The 16,309-nt window shown below is 41.2% G+C and overlaps 1 protein-coding gene across 5 annotated transcripts in view; it reads right to left on the reverse strand.

Annotated features, from left to right (window-relative positions):
- INPP4A (inositol polyphosphate-4-phosphatase type I A) overlaps window positions 1-16,309 on the reverse strand; it is a 146,384-nt gene that overhangs the window by 22,388 nt on the left and 107,687 nt on the right. For 2 of the 5 annotated variants that reach the window (XM_040336332.1, XM_040336331.1), the window contains 6 exons: window positions 15,933-16,151; window positions 13,789-14,035; window positions 10,719-10,751; window positions 9,098-9,270; window positions 7,135-7,258; window positions 1,969-2,095 (listed from right to left, as the gene is read on the reverse strand). In XM_040336332.1, the coding sequence (XP_040192266.1) occupies window positions 1,969-2,095; window positions 7,135-7,258; window positions 9,098-9,270; window positions 10,719-10,751; window positions 13,789-14,035; window positions 15,933-16,151 (923 nt within the window). The remainder of the gene's footprint in view (window positions 1-1,968; window positions 2,096-7,134; window positions 7,259-9,097; window positions 9,271-10,718; window positions 10,752-13,788; window positions 14,036-15,932; window positions 16,152-16,309) is intronic. The other 3 variants (XM_040336335.1, XM_040336334.1, XM_040336333.1) reach the window with 2 other exon arrangements.

Raw genomic sequence — 16,309 nt, forward strand, 5'->3', positions numbered from 1 at the left:
GGAACAAACGTGTTATACTTACCTCCACTGTGCAGCTCGTTTTGCACAGAGTGGCCCCAAACCTGGTCTTCTGGGGTCCCTCGGCGGCTGTCTCCGCTCCTTCCCCGCAAGAATTCACCACCTTCATACGAACGAGCTCGCATGGTGGTGAGTTCTTGCGGGCACGCTCCAGTGATACAGCCGGTGGCTATAGCTGCTCACTGTATCACTCAGCCCCTCGGCATGCCGCGTCATTGGATGTAATTTACAGCAGAGCAAGCCAATGGCTGCGCTGCTTTCAATCAACCAATGAATGAGCTGAGAAGCCTGCGCGTTCACGGTGTGGGACTTTCGAATGGTCAGGTAAATAAACGGGGGGCTCGAGGGGCCGTTAATCCACAGATGTTTTTTCACCTTAATGCATAGAATGCATTAAGGTGACTAAACTTTTACCTTTACAACTTCTTTAAGGCCAAATTGAACTTTCAGTTTAAAACATCTAAATACATTTGAGGTGCATTAAATCAAAAGGCTTTCAAAGTCTTTTATTTTGTTTAATTTCTACAGCAGTTACAGCCTGAGTAGATAAAGCCTGTACCCTGCAAGAAACTTCACGGTACAGGATTTTGGAAGCAGTGGTCTCTCTCCAGGGGTCAGACACACCTACTACAGGGTTAGACCTATAAGCTATGCAATCAGCAAAGCTCATGCTCTGCGCGGATTGGTAAAACTCAAGTTCTGACTCAGCTGCGGGTATGCTGGACCTCTGAAGAGTAACCCATGCTTCCCTAAAGAGAGTAAGGCTCGTTCTCTACAGCATGCTGGCAATAGACAGCTTTTCTTCTCAGGCTGTTGCTTCTTTTTAGGCTGCATTCACACCTGAGAGTTTTCAGCTCATAAAACGCTCATAAAACACCCAAAACAAGCCCAACAAGCAAAATCCCATTCATTTCAATGGCACCTGTTCACATCTGAGCGTTTTGTCACCTAAAGCAAAACGCCTGAAAAATGCTTTAAAGGGGTTGTGTTTTTTTCACCTTAATGCATCCCATGCAGTAAGGTGAAAAAAACACCTGGCAGTGACCGGCCCCCTAGCCCCCCATTTTACTTAACTGAGCCTCTTATTTCCCTCGGCAGGGTCGCGCTGTCCCTCTCTCCACGGTGTCCTGGCTCTGCAACCACTGGCTCCCGCTGCCGTCAATCAAATGAAATGATGCGGGCGCCAGGCCGAGTCCGGCATTCGTGTCTATGGACGCAAATCCTGGACTCGAGAGCGTGCCCGCAATGTAACCCCCCTGGGAGAGCGCTTCTCCCAGGATGTTATCTGATGCGTGGGAGGAGCCGCCGGGGGACCCCAGAAGTCGAGGATCAGGGCCACTCTGTGCAAAACAAGCTGCACCGTGGAGGCAAGAATGATATGTTTGTCATTAAAAAAAAAAAAAAAAAGCCTTTACAACACCCTTTAAGCTGAAAAAAAGAACATGAGCTTCTTTGGGGCAGATTACAGGCAGTCAAAATAGCGCGACTTTGAAACGCTCAGGCACGAATGCAGTCTTAAAGAAAATCAACAGTAAGACTTTGTGCACATCTTGTTTTGATGCACATGGAGGTTATTTAGCCAATTTCAAGGCTAAGTTTACCTCTAAAAAAAAAATATATATATTTTTGCAGGTAAACACATGTGCATTTAATGCTTTTATATTAGGAGCCTGTAAAACATTGCACCTGCAAATATTGTCCCCTCAAGGCTAGACCTTGGCCCCTAATTATTCAACACAATATTCTTTACTGACTGCGACTGAGACTCTGCAATTGGATTGTAAAATAATGAGGGAGAAGTATTTACAAGTATAAAGAAAGGAGTGATGCCATATATAAAGGTCTAAACTGATCCCCAACAGACCTGAGCCTACAAGTTTTATTCATTGAACCAATGGAGAACCAACATAAAAAAATATAATAAAAGAGAAGAATTGTAAATCGGCTCACCGGTTTCCTGTTATTACTGGCAGCATATCACTTGATGCGTTCGATATGGCCTGAGTGACTTTGAACGTTACATTCCTCAAGTCCATAATACCCAAACTCATATCTTCCAACATGGCCAGCTCTTCTCCTAACAAACAGGCAGACAAATGTTGAATTAGAATATGGAGGTTAATAACGCATTAAAGAAGAGAGAAAGAGAATAAAGACCGGCCATACAACTGAGCACAAAGATTTGGGCACCCATGGTCAAATTAGAGGTTTAACTAGGTCTTATGTGTCTTTTACTATACTTACCTTTTAATTTATTTGTTAGTTTTTTTCTGACTGATAATAAATATACTGAAAGGGTCCTTTCACACAGGCGGTCCGTCCGGCGGACTGTGCATTGCTCAGCAGGGTATCGATCCACTGAGCAGGCGGATGGCGGGCCCGTCGATGCTCACTATGCAGGTATGGACCGGTCAGAGCCCCGCTATCCTCTATGGGGAGATCATATGAAAACGCACCGCCTGTCCAATTTCAGCCGATCAACCAGATGGATGAAAAATAGGATTTGGTGGACAGGATTGGATCGGATAGCAGCGGGCGTCAGCGGACATGTCACCGCTGACATCCGCCGCTCCATAGGGGTGAATGGAGGGTCCGATCGGGTCCGCCTAAAAAACTGTCAGGCAGACCTGATGGAAAGGCCGTGTGAAAGGGGCCAAAGAATGCTTGTTTAATGCCCAATTGGACTCCAAGTTTAAATCAGCTAAATGCATTCCAGGTGCATCAAACCAAATAGCGTATTTTTACCACCGACGCTATGGGCGGATTTGCTGCGCATTTCGGCCGCTAGCAGACGGTTTTACCCCCAGCTAGCGGCCGAGAAAGGGTTAAAACCGCCCGCAGTGCCAGCGGTATAGCTGCGCTGTCCCATCGATTTCAATGGGCAGGAGCGGTGGAGGATCGGTAAACACACCGCTCCAAAGATGCGGCTAGCAGGACCTTTTTTACCATCCTGCTAGGGCAACGCTCCAGTGTGAAAGCACTCTGGCTTTCACACTGGAATGAATGGTGCAGCTATTTAAGGGCGTTTTTCAGGCGTTATTTTTAACGCTATAGCGCCTGCCAAATGCTCCAGTGTGAAAGGGGTCTTACAGTTTGTTTTCTTTCTAGAGAATCTATTGCCCGAGTAGAAAAGGCTGTGTCCTGACAGCATGCTTCAGAAATTTTTGGTCTTTGTGGGGAAGCAGTGATTTCTCTGACCCCTGTGTAAAGTGGTTCTAAAGCCTTAGGTTTTTTTTTTCCTTAATGCATTCTATGAGGTGAAAAACCCCCTGTGCTACAGCTCCCCCCCTTTTCTTAGCTACTGAGCCTGGTCTGATGCGGCAATGTGCACAAGCGCAGTGGTTCCAGACACTGTTTCTCTCCTCATTGGGTTGAAGCAGTAGGGTTTAGGGGCAAGCATGCACGGGTGGGCCCCATGGAAAATCAGGTTTCTGTGGGGGCATCAGATGAAGAGAAGGGGTCTAGAGCACCGGCAGGGGACCCCAGGAGAAGAGGATTGGGGTTTCTCTGTGCAAAAGCATTGCACAGAGCAGGCAAGTATGACGTTTGTTACTTTAATACAAAATATTTTTTTTTTATTTAGAAAAATTTATTCTGAGCTAGACTCTCCAATCAGCAGGGAGTATGAGCTTTGCTGATTGCAGGGCTATAGGTCTGACCCAGTAAGAGGCATGTCAGACCTCTGCAGACAGACTACTGCTTTCCGATAGAAAACAGTCCCACTCTGGGGTTGGCAGGGGACAGGCTTTTCTAGTCAGGCTATAAGAAAGGAATTTAACTGTATCGAAGCACCATTTGTTTTGATGAAACCAGGAGGTTATTTAACCGATTTAAAGAGTTCAATTAGGCTTTAAGCATACAATCCATAGCAGGGTTATCTTGTAATTAAGGTTTGGCAAAGAAAAGGGTCTGCCTTTTTAACTGGAAGAAATAGCAGTAATGGTATGCTTAGTATTTATTACTACTAGTAAAGGCATCAGCCATTGTTGCTGAAGTCGCATTCAGTTGAATTCATGTTTAGCCATTTATGGAAGTATAAGCTAATATTTTTGACAAAAGGCTGTGCAATTTAGGAAATTATACCTTCCTGAATCGGGGACAGCTGAGAATAAGATGGAGCTGGGTCAAAACAAAGTAACTGCTCCAGGCGTGGATAGCTGAACTGCTGATAAATGAACACACATCAGATGGGGTCCACGCCCTGTCACTGCTGCAGACCAATGGATACACAAAAACAGGATGGCAGCACTCCCATATTAGATGCAAAAAATAAATACGTTTATTGAGGAGGTAAAATCATGAGACAAAAAAGCAATGATATGGTAATGGCAGGGGTAAAAAGTGATGCGTTTCACACGGCTGAGGTGCTTTGTCTAAAAAAAAAAATCAGAATGCAATTACCAACATAATAATATACAAAAGGGTAGGAAAAACAGACACGTCATCGCACGACATGACGCACGTTGTGAGATGAATTATGTGTATGTTTCTTTTCTCCTACAAAGGAGGTTGCTGTATCTATTTTTATTTGTTTTTCAGTTTTGTTATGATATTTGTATATTGCTTTTGATATGATGTTTTGTATTGTGGTAATTGTTTATCATTAATGTTTTTTCTACAACGGATATTTTAATAGCATTACCCAAGCCACGCATTTGGAAAAATGTTTTCCGTTTTGGGAGCAAAGAACAGAGGGATCCAATCGCTGAAAGAATTACATCTGTTTTTAATTTCTTTTGACTCAATTATTTTAAGTGATCATGTGATATGTCTTTTTGTATATTAATATGTTGGTGATTGCATTCTGAATGGTTTAGATGAAGTACGCCAGCCGTGTGAAACGCATCACCTTTTGCCCCTGCGATTGCCTATGTCATTTCTTTTTGTCTCATGATTTTATCTCCTCAATACACTTTTCTATTTTTGCATCCAATATGGGAGTGCTGCCATCCTATTTTTGTGTATCCACGGAGCCGGGTCAATTGGCCTGCTGCTGTACCAAAAACGCAGTTATACTTTATTCTAAAATTGAAACATAAGCTATGTGAAAAGAGGCAAACAACTGTAATACAGGCAGCTCAGGGCTACACTGCACAATGGTCATCTTTGGCTGGAAACACAGGAGGCTGCCACTTTGTATTTATTAAAGTACTTTAAGCCTGTTGAGATTTGACTGAAATAATGATTTGTTCTGGTCACTATTCAATTGGAAGGCTCTGCTGCAGCTGGGTGTCAGCTTTTCCATTTCTCTATATTCCACAAATCAGGATATGCCATGCATAAAAGCTAAACTAAAGGGGCTTATTTGTACTAGCCATGAAATCCTATTTTCTGGTTGTTCATTAGGAAAACCTGCAGTACAGTATAAGATTGGACACAAAGAAAAGCTGCTCCTGTTTAAATAGCTAATGAACAAGACAATGTGTAAATGTGATATAAAATAAAACATGCTGACTAGCCTAAAGCTGGATATACACATATAGTTACATACACAAGTTCATCCAGTTCAACCATTAAAAAAAAAATATATATATATATATATATATATATATATATATATACATACACACATATACATATATATATATATATATATAAACCACCTTCGATGAAAGTGAAGTTGGCACTATAATGCTGATGTTTGAATCAGGAACCAAAGCATACACGAGATGAAGTCTAATCAGTAGTACTGCGGAGGCTTGCACACACAATGTCAAAAAGCCACTTTTACAGGTTGTTTTTTTCCTTTTTTTAGCATCAGCCCTGCCTAAATAATAAAGCTATGAAGCAACAGAAACATTGGAGCAGTGGTTCTGCATTACCAGATTACAGCTTTCCTGTTCCCTACTTGTGTCAAATGCAAGTGCCACAAGCTAGAAATTATAGGACTGTAACTCAGTATACGAAACAAGAACGAGAAAGAACAAGAGAGAGATTGCTCGCCTTCAAAAATGTTTGAAAAGAATGTGTTTATTTTCTGTAAGCAAACAGAGAACGCTGCTGTCTGAAAAACCATGTCAAAGACTAAAAAATAAATAAATACTTGGAAGAACATCCAAGATGTAGGCAAGCCATATATACAGTGAGAATATAAGCAGAAGCAGGTTAATTAAATATGTCAACTAAAAAAAGAAAAAGTCTCTAATAAGTTCTTTTGGCAGCCCAAGAATCTATCTATACCCTCTCTCCTTCTTCAGACTACTTGACTTCGAAAAAGCTCTGCGATACTCAGGCCCTGTACACTCAGGCCCCCGTTTCCAGCGGACATTTCTGCTCCGGATTTTGATCTGATGGGCTGTACACACCATCAGATCAAAATCCCCGCGGAAAAAATTAGCGGTGACGTGGCTGTGCCGTCGCCGCAACGATGACACGGCGACGTGCGCGACCCTGGAAGGTAAATACTTCCACGCATGCGTCGAATCACTTCGACGCATGCGAGGGATGGGGATCGGTCGGACTTATCCGGTGAGTCTGTACAGACGACCAGATAAGTCCGACGGACAGGTTTCCAGCGGATAGATTTCTTAGCATGCTAAGAAATTTTTATCCCCTTGAAAACCGGTCGGCTGGACAAATGTCCGCCGAAAAATGTCCGCTAGGCCGTACACACGACCGGATTTGTCTGTTGGAACTGATCCGCGGATAAATCCCAACGGACAGATCCGGTCGTGTGTACGGGGCCTCAAGGAAAACTCATAGTTACCTTAATACCCACCTACCAATCTACCCACCCCATCTGTGTCTGCCCCCTTCATATCAAGGGAAATCGAAGAATACAAAGAGTAACTGGAGATGTGATGCTTGCAATCTTTGTAATAATTCATATAGCCTAGGTCAGGATGTATACAAAACTTGGGTCACCTTTGTTAGAAACCAGAAGTCCAAAAAAGATGTCTAACTGGTGATACAAATTGAGGATTTGTTTAGTCAACAGGCAACATATTAAGTAAGAATTGTCACATGAGATCTACAACAAGAACAAGCAATAGAAAGTAAGGGTAAGGGTACGGGTCTTGTTGGTATCCAACCTTTTAGGAGCAGGGCATACAACAACGCACCAGAAAATACCATATTGTCTAGATAGAATTGTGGTTTATTCTGCAAACAACTCACCATAGGTGCTGAGGAGGCTTTCAAACTGAGCAAGCAGGCCAATTGTGTACAGCTGTCGGAGAAAACCATCATCATGGAGGCAGTTTCTCAGTTTGATGATAAAGCCACAGATCAGAGCTGTTAACTGAAACACAGAAAATGCATATTACCTAGAATTATTTCTTTGCTTCACTGAAAGTGCAATATTGGAAAACATACTTATGGGCAAAGGCCCCCCAATGAGGTTCCAGAGCGTGATTTATTTCTCTAAGTTTTGTTAAACCACAAAAAAACTAAGTTGTTTTTTTAATCACAGCCCTTGCCTTTTTTCTACAAACATAACTATAGAAAAACCTGTAAGAAAAAAAGGAAAATCCTAAATCTTAATTTAGTCATTTAACAGGTTTTAAGCTTTTACATTGAGGCACTTTACAGGCGCTAAAGCACTAAAAATAGCACCTGTAAAGCGCATCTCCTGTCACTCCAATGTGGAAGCGCTTTTAACCCTTTTTTGTCTGCTAGCAGAGGTTAAAAGCATCCCGCTAGTGGCCGAAAATGCAGCTAAAACGAAGATAAAGCTCTGCTAAAAAATAGTGGCACTTTACCGCTGATGCCTCATTGTGAAAGTGCCCTTACAGTGGAACCCAATATTGATTGGCATACAGCTAGCTACATGTATGGCAGATTTAAAGCGTTTGTTAACCCAAAAAAATAATAATTATTATTCTGGTCCCTTAAAGCAGATTACACAGCACAGCGCTTGTGCTATGCAATCTGCCCCCCTCTAAACTGTAAAAAACGAACAAAAAAAAAACGAAACCTACCACTTCCTGTATCTCCTCTCTAAACAGACCACGATAACCAGGGCTGCTCCGCCCTAATCACCTTGGTAAAAGTGCCTCCCTCCGTGATAGGCTGCTTGCTCTCCTCCCCCCCCCCCCCTCAGGGCCCTCTGTCTGTCTCTGGCCCGGCGCACTACCCCCCCCCCCACCACTGTTATTGTAATATTCAAATATTAGATTTGTCACCGCCAGCCTCTCTATTAGAGGCTGGCATAGTAGACTGTGTAAGTTGTAATTAAAAATGAGCTCTGTAAATACTGAATTTCAGCAGTCTTTAGGCCGGTCACGTGACTCACGCCCACTTTCCAGGTCCGGTGGATGGCTTCTGCGGAGGAGACAAGCAGCCATGTGATTTTCCTCTGACGTCAGAGGGAGATCACGGCCCCTCCTTCAGAAGACATTCATCGGAGCTGGAAAGCGTACGCAAGTGATATGACAGAGCTGAAATTCAGTATTTACAGCATTCGTTTTTTTAACTACAACTTACACAGTGTGCTATGCCAGCCTCTAAAAGAGGGTCTGGCATATACTTATTTTATTGCCTTAGCAAACACTTTATAAAGAATCCTGGATTGAGAGGGCGGTCATTGCTGACCTCCTTTTAAAAGTGTTAAGCCTTGGCGGTTTAGTTCAAATACTTTATTAAAAAGAACATAATGAGGAGCAGAGAGTAAGAAAACCAATCTGTGCCATTTTGAATATTTGAAGTAATTACTGACATCTGTATAACAGAGCTGCTAAAAAATAAAGAACCATGTACGGCCCAGGAAGAAAAGGGAACCCTCAACTACAGATTACAGTTCATCTGAAAGCACCCAATTTAGAGCTGCCAACATTTTTAAAAGATGATGATCTGCAACTCCATACGTGCCCTTAAGAGACAAAAAAGGTACAGAAGATGTTAACAGGTTTCAGCCATGACGGCCTTCACGAATTACAGATCATCTTCTACTAATCATGTTGGCAGCTGTGCCACCTCTTATCCTGCAACCAACAGCTCTGGAGGATTTTTGGATAATTTGGGCTAGTAGCACATTCTTTTTTCGTATACCCCATTAATGACAGTATTCTGTGCTTGATCTCCTGCTTTTATGCTGTACTTAAAATAAGAGACACTGTAAAAGAAAACACTTGTGACATACTGTTTGACAGAAGACAACATCTCGGCGGTACTGGAGACTTAAGCACAGGGCAATGGTGGGAGCACTGTCCTGCATTAGGAGGAACACCATGGCTTTCTTTGCTTTATCACTCATCATAGCTACACAGTCTGTTAGTGTGCTCAGTAAAGGGTAAAGTGCCTCACTCCATTCTCCTGGTAGAAAAAATAAAAATAAAATATCAGAATAATGATCATGCAAGCCCAACTTACCTGTACCACAAGAGTCTAACCCTGGCAAGGCCCCAAGAATCAACACTAAACTATACTTCCAGTGATGGTTTTAGAAAATGGTAAATTGGTAAATTTATTCTATTGTAAGATTCAGCAAAACAAATAGGCTTTTTACTCTTCAAAATTTGAGGGAATTAAAAGCAGATTGATTTACATACTTTTTTTTTTGTAAATTCTTTATTTATAATGGGTTTGTTTTGCAATATAGAGTTATAGGCTCTGAGAAAGTGTGGGGACAGGAAATGACTAGATCTTGTAGTAGGTCAGTTAGAACATCGGTTCTGTAGCCCTGCTGCATACCTTTGAAGGCCACCTTGAATTCTTTATTATGGAGGATTCCATATATCTCTAACTTGTGGGGGAAGGGTGGTAATGCCTGATGCGTGCAGATATGCACCAATATCTTGTTCCGTGTGAACGGTGTTTTCCCCTGATGGCTTCGTGAGAGGTTAAAAAGGCATGATAGCACTCTTGGAGCTGTCCTGCTATATCCTAAAGCCAATAGAGCTTTGTTCCATTCTGTGCTGCTATTTAGGGTGTATATGATTTATTTCAGGATTCCCTAAGGGATCTAGCAGAAGCCTTTCCCAGTCTGTTGCCAGGTTCATAGTAAAGGTTGTATAATTTTTACTAGATTAATTTTTATTTTGTCTAACAGTAGGGAGTTTAACCGATCTCCATGAATCTTTCATTTCATAGCTGAAGCTTGTGCAAGTGTATATTTGTGGGATTTTCCTAGTTTTATATTTGGTCTAGCAAAGAGGAGATTTGTGCTGATTTTTGTTTCTTAAATGTGGGGCCTAGTTTATTGAAGCTACCTCTAAAGACACACTTATGTGCCTCCATGATAATTAATGGCTCTGTTTCTATGGTGAGATTATCCACAAAATATTTCTCAAGTCTGTCAGTTAGAGGTTTTGGTGTAGTTCTGCCTTCAGAAGTCTCTCATTGAGCTTCTAGGACCATGTTTTCTGGGTCTGTTGTCCCAGTTAAAGAGTCATGGTTATAGGGGTATGGTAATGTAAAACACAAGTCTAAATCTAGAAAACTGTATGGTAAATGCCGTCCAGCTTGAATAATGGTAGCTATTCGATTGGACATTTAAAAAAGATGACTGACCATTAACTTCACTAGAGGACAAGCAAAAACACTGATCTTTAAATATTCAATGCCTTCTGTTATGAAGAACCCAGAAGGGATACATTTAAAAACCTTAATCAAAAGTTTAGTGTATTATGCAGTCCGGTACTATGACATTATACTATTAACAACTTAATTAGAGCAGCGGAATCTGCAATAGCAAACTAAACGTTAGGAAAAAACAATTACCAAAATGAAAAAAAAAGCAATGAATGGAAAGTAGCACATACCTGGCCCGGCCTCTTCTGTAGTCAAGCTGCTATCTGCATAGAAATGGAGGTGCAACATGCATGATTAGGGGGCAGCAAACAAAAAGTTCCAAGAAAAAATAAATAAATAAACCTGCAAGCAAAGGTCTGAGCATCCTAGAAACATTAGTATTAAGCTTGCAGCTGTAAGTAGCAGAAAAGCAGGTTTGCAAACACCTAGATCTGGCTACATGCAAGCTGATCATTTTGATTTGCAGTTTTCTCTTATGCTTTTTTTCACCATATAATCAATTTATCTCTGCAACTGAGAAAGGTGTGCCTAGTTCATGCACTTTCACTTAAAAGCACAGATACCCTTTAAAGCCCAACTCCAGGCTATTTTACAAGTTTGCCAGCAGTAAATAAGAACATTTTGAAAAAGCAACTCTCACTGCAATAATTACTTCCTATTTGGTGCTGTCACACCACAGCAAATCCTTTTCAACATTAGGTGTCCTCGATCCTGTGAACTGAAGACATACTGTAAGTGCAGGTTACCACTGAGCCCAGCATTCACAGTGTAATTTTGCAGAGAGAGTCACAGACATATTGATATAGGACCCAATCGTTGCATCACTTTCATCAACACACTGAAGAGGATTTCCAGTTTATATACGTAACTGGCACCATTCACCACAGTTGTTAAATCACAATGCAACTTATGAGCTGGCAACGTAGAAACATATCTGGTGTTAAAAATAAATACAACAGAAACAATTTTTAAACATGTATATAGATTTGGATTATTTTTATATCTTAAAACTGCAGTCAAAGTACAGATGCTGTACAATAATTTAAATGCATGTCATATTTTTGACCTAGCCTTTAAAGCGTTAACAGTGCACTGACGCAAAGCCCCAGGGAAAAGCTGATAACATTGCAAACAGGATCCAGAAATAGAGGGAAGTCACATGTCCAGACTCCACAGACCAAATGCCTGCCAGTTTAATATACTGGCATACAGAAAAACATACCGTAACCCAGGAGGTAACACAGTATATTTAGAGCATTACTTTACTGCTAAGCTATAGAAGGCTTTCAAAAAGCAGGCCTAATTATTATTATTAGTGTTACTGTCCAGATATATGTATTGTTTTGTGTACTAGAACATAATATATCCCTTTGATACTACTTTCTGCATCTAGAGCAGGGGTCTCCAAACTGCGGCCCGAGGGCCAGATGTGGCCCTTTGCTAGCCTTTATCCGGCCCTTGGGGCTTTTTTTTCCTCCCACTGATATGAGGCACTATTCTTCCCACTGACGCCAACAAGGGGGCACAATTTCTTTCAATGATGGGATACAATTACTTCTACTAATAGGAGCAATACTCCTTATCCTACTGACTGCAAACTCTGAGGCCATATTTTCTATCCCCACTGGCCACAACCCGGCCCTCCTAAAGTCGGAAGGACAATAAACTGGCCCTTGGTTTGAAAAGTTTGGAGATCCCTGATCTAGAGGATACTGGCAGATTCACTTCTGTCTATATCTTCCACAACAATTACAAATGCAAAATTGGAGAATGCATTGGCACTGATAATGGAAACCAATGGAGAGGTCTCAGGAGGAGACATATACAGGGAAATATTATACCCTGTGTGCAGATATTAGGCTGGTGGGGTTGTTCTCAGAATTCCAGTTAAAAAAAATTCAGCATTTCTAACCTTCGAGCTATATCATACAGCTGCTCAGAACACCATTTCTTTACAGATCGTGGGAAAGATTACTCTTCCTAATACTACTACATTTTTTTAATATAGACCAAATATGAATTATTTTAAAGGGATTATACTGGACTAACATAAAAACAAACTATCAGAGGAATAGCTAGAACACGATATACAGTACTATTGACATTTTATGCATTGTACTCGTTTTGTTAAAAAGAGCCAATTTAAAACAAGAAGTATATAACCTTAAGGCAAAACTTTTTTTTCCCCCCCCATCAGTTATTTTTTGTGTTCTAACCCCTCTCCACGCCATCCAAAAAAGGTTTTGCCTTTGGTCATACTTTAATCCAAAATCGAATCACCAACCAATTAACAGAAATAGTTTTTAAAACATTTTTAAAGTGTCAAGTAAAACAATCTACAGTGTTGCATTTCTGTAACTACTAATCATCAACATTGTAATATAAATAGGTGAAAAGGACTATGGAACGTCTAGTACGGAAAACTCATAGCACATACATACATACATACACAGCAAGAGTTAAGTGGCAGAAAAGTGATTATTTAAAGGAAATAAACGACATAATAGATCAGATGTCAAAGAAAAAAAACGAGATAATAGATCAGATGTCAAAATACCAGATCTTGCCATGTTATTAAAAGGCACAAAATTATGGATATTGAATGGCTGCACTTCCTTTAAACCACAGAAAGCAAACATGCAGCCTATCCAAACTACATGGACACACTGTTAATCCTACCTGGAATTCATGTCATATTAGAACCACCATAACACACTATAGAAAATGTCAGTTATGATTTTATAATATGAAAGGTGAGCAACACATCAGTATATTTAAAGGAGAGTGAACATCCTCCTTTGCAGTAGGGCTGGCCCCACTCTGCAAGAGTTAAATGCTTGTTTATGGATAGGGGTTTGCAATAAGATCTTTTATGTACTTGATCCTCCTCTCCCACAGGTTTCTTTCACAATGCAAGATCATCCCCTGCAGCCTCTTCTGCCGTATGCTCCGATAGTTGCAGGTCTCGGACCTGATCAAGTCCAATGCAGAGCCCAAAGCGCTGCACTGGGCATGGGGATGCCAAGGGACAGTCCGCTGCTGAAGCGTAGGGGAGTAGAGGAAAGCACCAGCTGCTGAGTGAGTGAAGGATTGGGTAAGAAAAAACAGCTTTATCCAGTCCCCTAGACCCAAATGAGAATTTAACCCTTGCAGTGTGTAGGCTATGTTTGCCATACAAAATGAGTTTTCAGCCTAATGCTTTAAGACAAAAGCACAATGAGCTGGTAAGCATTTCTGCTATTTAAAGGTTAGTGCAGAAGAAGCAGAGATGCTGAGAAGTGATGTCACAGTCATACGCACTTGTAAACCGGGAGGGATGGCATGCAGGACATGGAGATGATGTGGATGACAACACAGCCCCATCATCAGAGGCCTCTGGGTTTATCCAATACGCTCTCCTTGGATTACCTTTCTTGCTAGTGCAGCTAATTTCACACTGAAAAACATCATCACAGCTGTCACTTTGTAGGCGCTCCTTCTGCAAAAGCTTGTCAACCCGCTGAATAATGCATTCAAGGCTTTTCTCCACATTCGACCAGACTTTATCCTGAAACAATCAATTGCAAAATCAGGAATCAGGAATGACGTTTAGAGCGTGCTTTCTTTATACTGAGCTCAGATAAAAGTGATGGCAAGAGTTATACCATTGGGGAGAGATACTGAAACATAGGCTGCATTCAGATGGTTCTACAGACAAATAAATATAACAGCTTAGTAATTTATCCTGTGTTTTATCATCTTTTGTGATCAATCAGCAATTTCAGGACAGAAAGAAGTCTGTCATTTTGCCTGTTTTGGATAGAGTAGGAAATGGATAAAATCCCTGCTTTCGTTTTTTGCTGTCACAGTTTAGAAAATTGTTGTTTACTTCCTGTTCCAGAGACACAACAGTAAGTGAGAGGAAATCTCTCCAATTTTTTTTCCCTTAGACAGTTTTCAAAGGGCAGCTTCTAGAGCACATTTTGTTAAAGCCGGTCATTGGTCTCCCTACCAACCTCTATGAGTTAATCCCTTCCTTCCCTAAAATGCTCCCTGACCCACAGGTCTGGGCCATATTTGGCATCCAGAAGTTGAGAGATGTCATACCTGCTGGAATACTTTTATCATTTAAAGAACTGTCAGCCAAATTTAGACTACCCCGCTGGATGTATTTCAGATATTTTCAACTACAGCACGCTGTACGTTCTCAATTTTTTGACCCTCCCATCCTTGAGACTGACCCGATTGAGGATCTTCTGGCACAGAAGTCCATGATTAAACCCCTATCTACACTTTATTTGTCTCTCCTTAGTACAGCATCACCCAAGATGGGTAGGTTTTGGGAACAACGGCATACTTATATACCTGCACTCTAGAAAGGGAAGTCTGGGAAGGAGGTTTCGAAGATAACTCTAAGCTGATGATAGCCTCCAGAGATAAACTAAACCAGGCAAAATTCCTACATGAAGTATATTTTACAACACAGAGGTTGCACAGAATCTATCCACAAAGGTCCCCTATTTGTTCAAGATGCCATATGGCAGAAGGTACTTATTTCCATATGTTCTGGACATGTCCTCGGATGGCACAGTTTTGGATAGGTTTTTGATCTTAGTAATACTCGTTTACAGCTGTCTTTCCCCTGTACCCCTGAACCCCTGAACTGGCACTGCTGGGCATCCATGACAATGAGCAAAGACCCAGATAAACCAAGCTGTAGCTATGATATGCGTTGTACTACGCAAAGAAGGAAATACTCTTTAAGTGTGCTTCTGCCTCTCCTCCCACAATATCCTCTTGGGAATCTATCGTAAATTGGGTATTGCCAATGTACAAATTGACTTATATTAATAGGAACTGCCCCCGGAAGTATGAAAAAATCTGTCAGCCATGGTTAAATGTTCTATCTCCAAGGAGGTGGATTTCCTCTTACTTTCCTTCACGTTGGCAATCATTGAATGTATACTCTCCTTGAATATTGGGCACTGCATTGACATGTTTTGTTGACAACAGCTCCTCCCTTTCTTTGGAAAGTATAATCCTGGATACCCGTTTATTTATTATGTTTTTTTTTTTAAAACAGAGCAATTCTGTTTGTTAACAAAAACTGTTTTCGGAGAACCAGTTGTCCCCATTGGAAAATTCCCCCCATCTCCCATTGGGATGACAACTTCAACATTTTTCATCTCCAATCCTTTTCTGTCCTAGTGTCAGTGGTTACCAGGACAATGGGGACACAGACATCAATAAAAACCCTAGTGTCTTCGTCCTAGCTAAGCCTGGCTGAGGCTCCACTTTATTTGTCCAAAAAGAGATGAATAATGGGCATCTATTTTTGCTGGTATCTTCAAGTCAGTGGTGTACACACTCGGAATATTATTCATTGCTGAATCTGTCAATCTTTGCTTCTTTTTTTTTTTTACAGCTACCAATACTAAATATAAGGCAATAGGGGGCATTCATACCCATTCTTCCTCGTGCCAGTCCACCTGGAGTGATGACCTGCTGCTCCGCCCCGTCCATCGCGCCACTAGAGTATCCTGGTCATTCCTCAGCATAACTTGATCTGCCTCAGCTGATGTAGGAGAAGCTTTGGAAGCAATGTAGTCAGGCCTAGCAGCATTGAGTCCTTGTATTGCACTGGATAATAGTTTGCAATCACACACTTTGACCAGCTGCCTTGTCTGAAAAGAAAAGATGGAGCTATAAGAACACAAAAAAAAAAATGTCAGTATATCCATTTCTACTGAAATATGATATCATTCTCATTAAAGTGGTTCTAAAGACAGAATTTTTTTTTTTTACCTTAATGCATTAAGGTAAAAAACCTTCTGTGTGCAGC

This window comes from Rana temporaria, chromosome 2 (assembly GCF_905171775.1).
Source record: "Rana temporaria chromosome 2, aRanTem1.1, whole genome shotgun sequence".
NCBI classification, from domain to species: domain Eukaryota; kingdom Metazoa; phylum Chordata; class Amphibia; order Anura; family Ranidae; genus Rana; species Rana temporaria.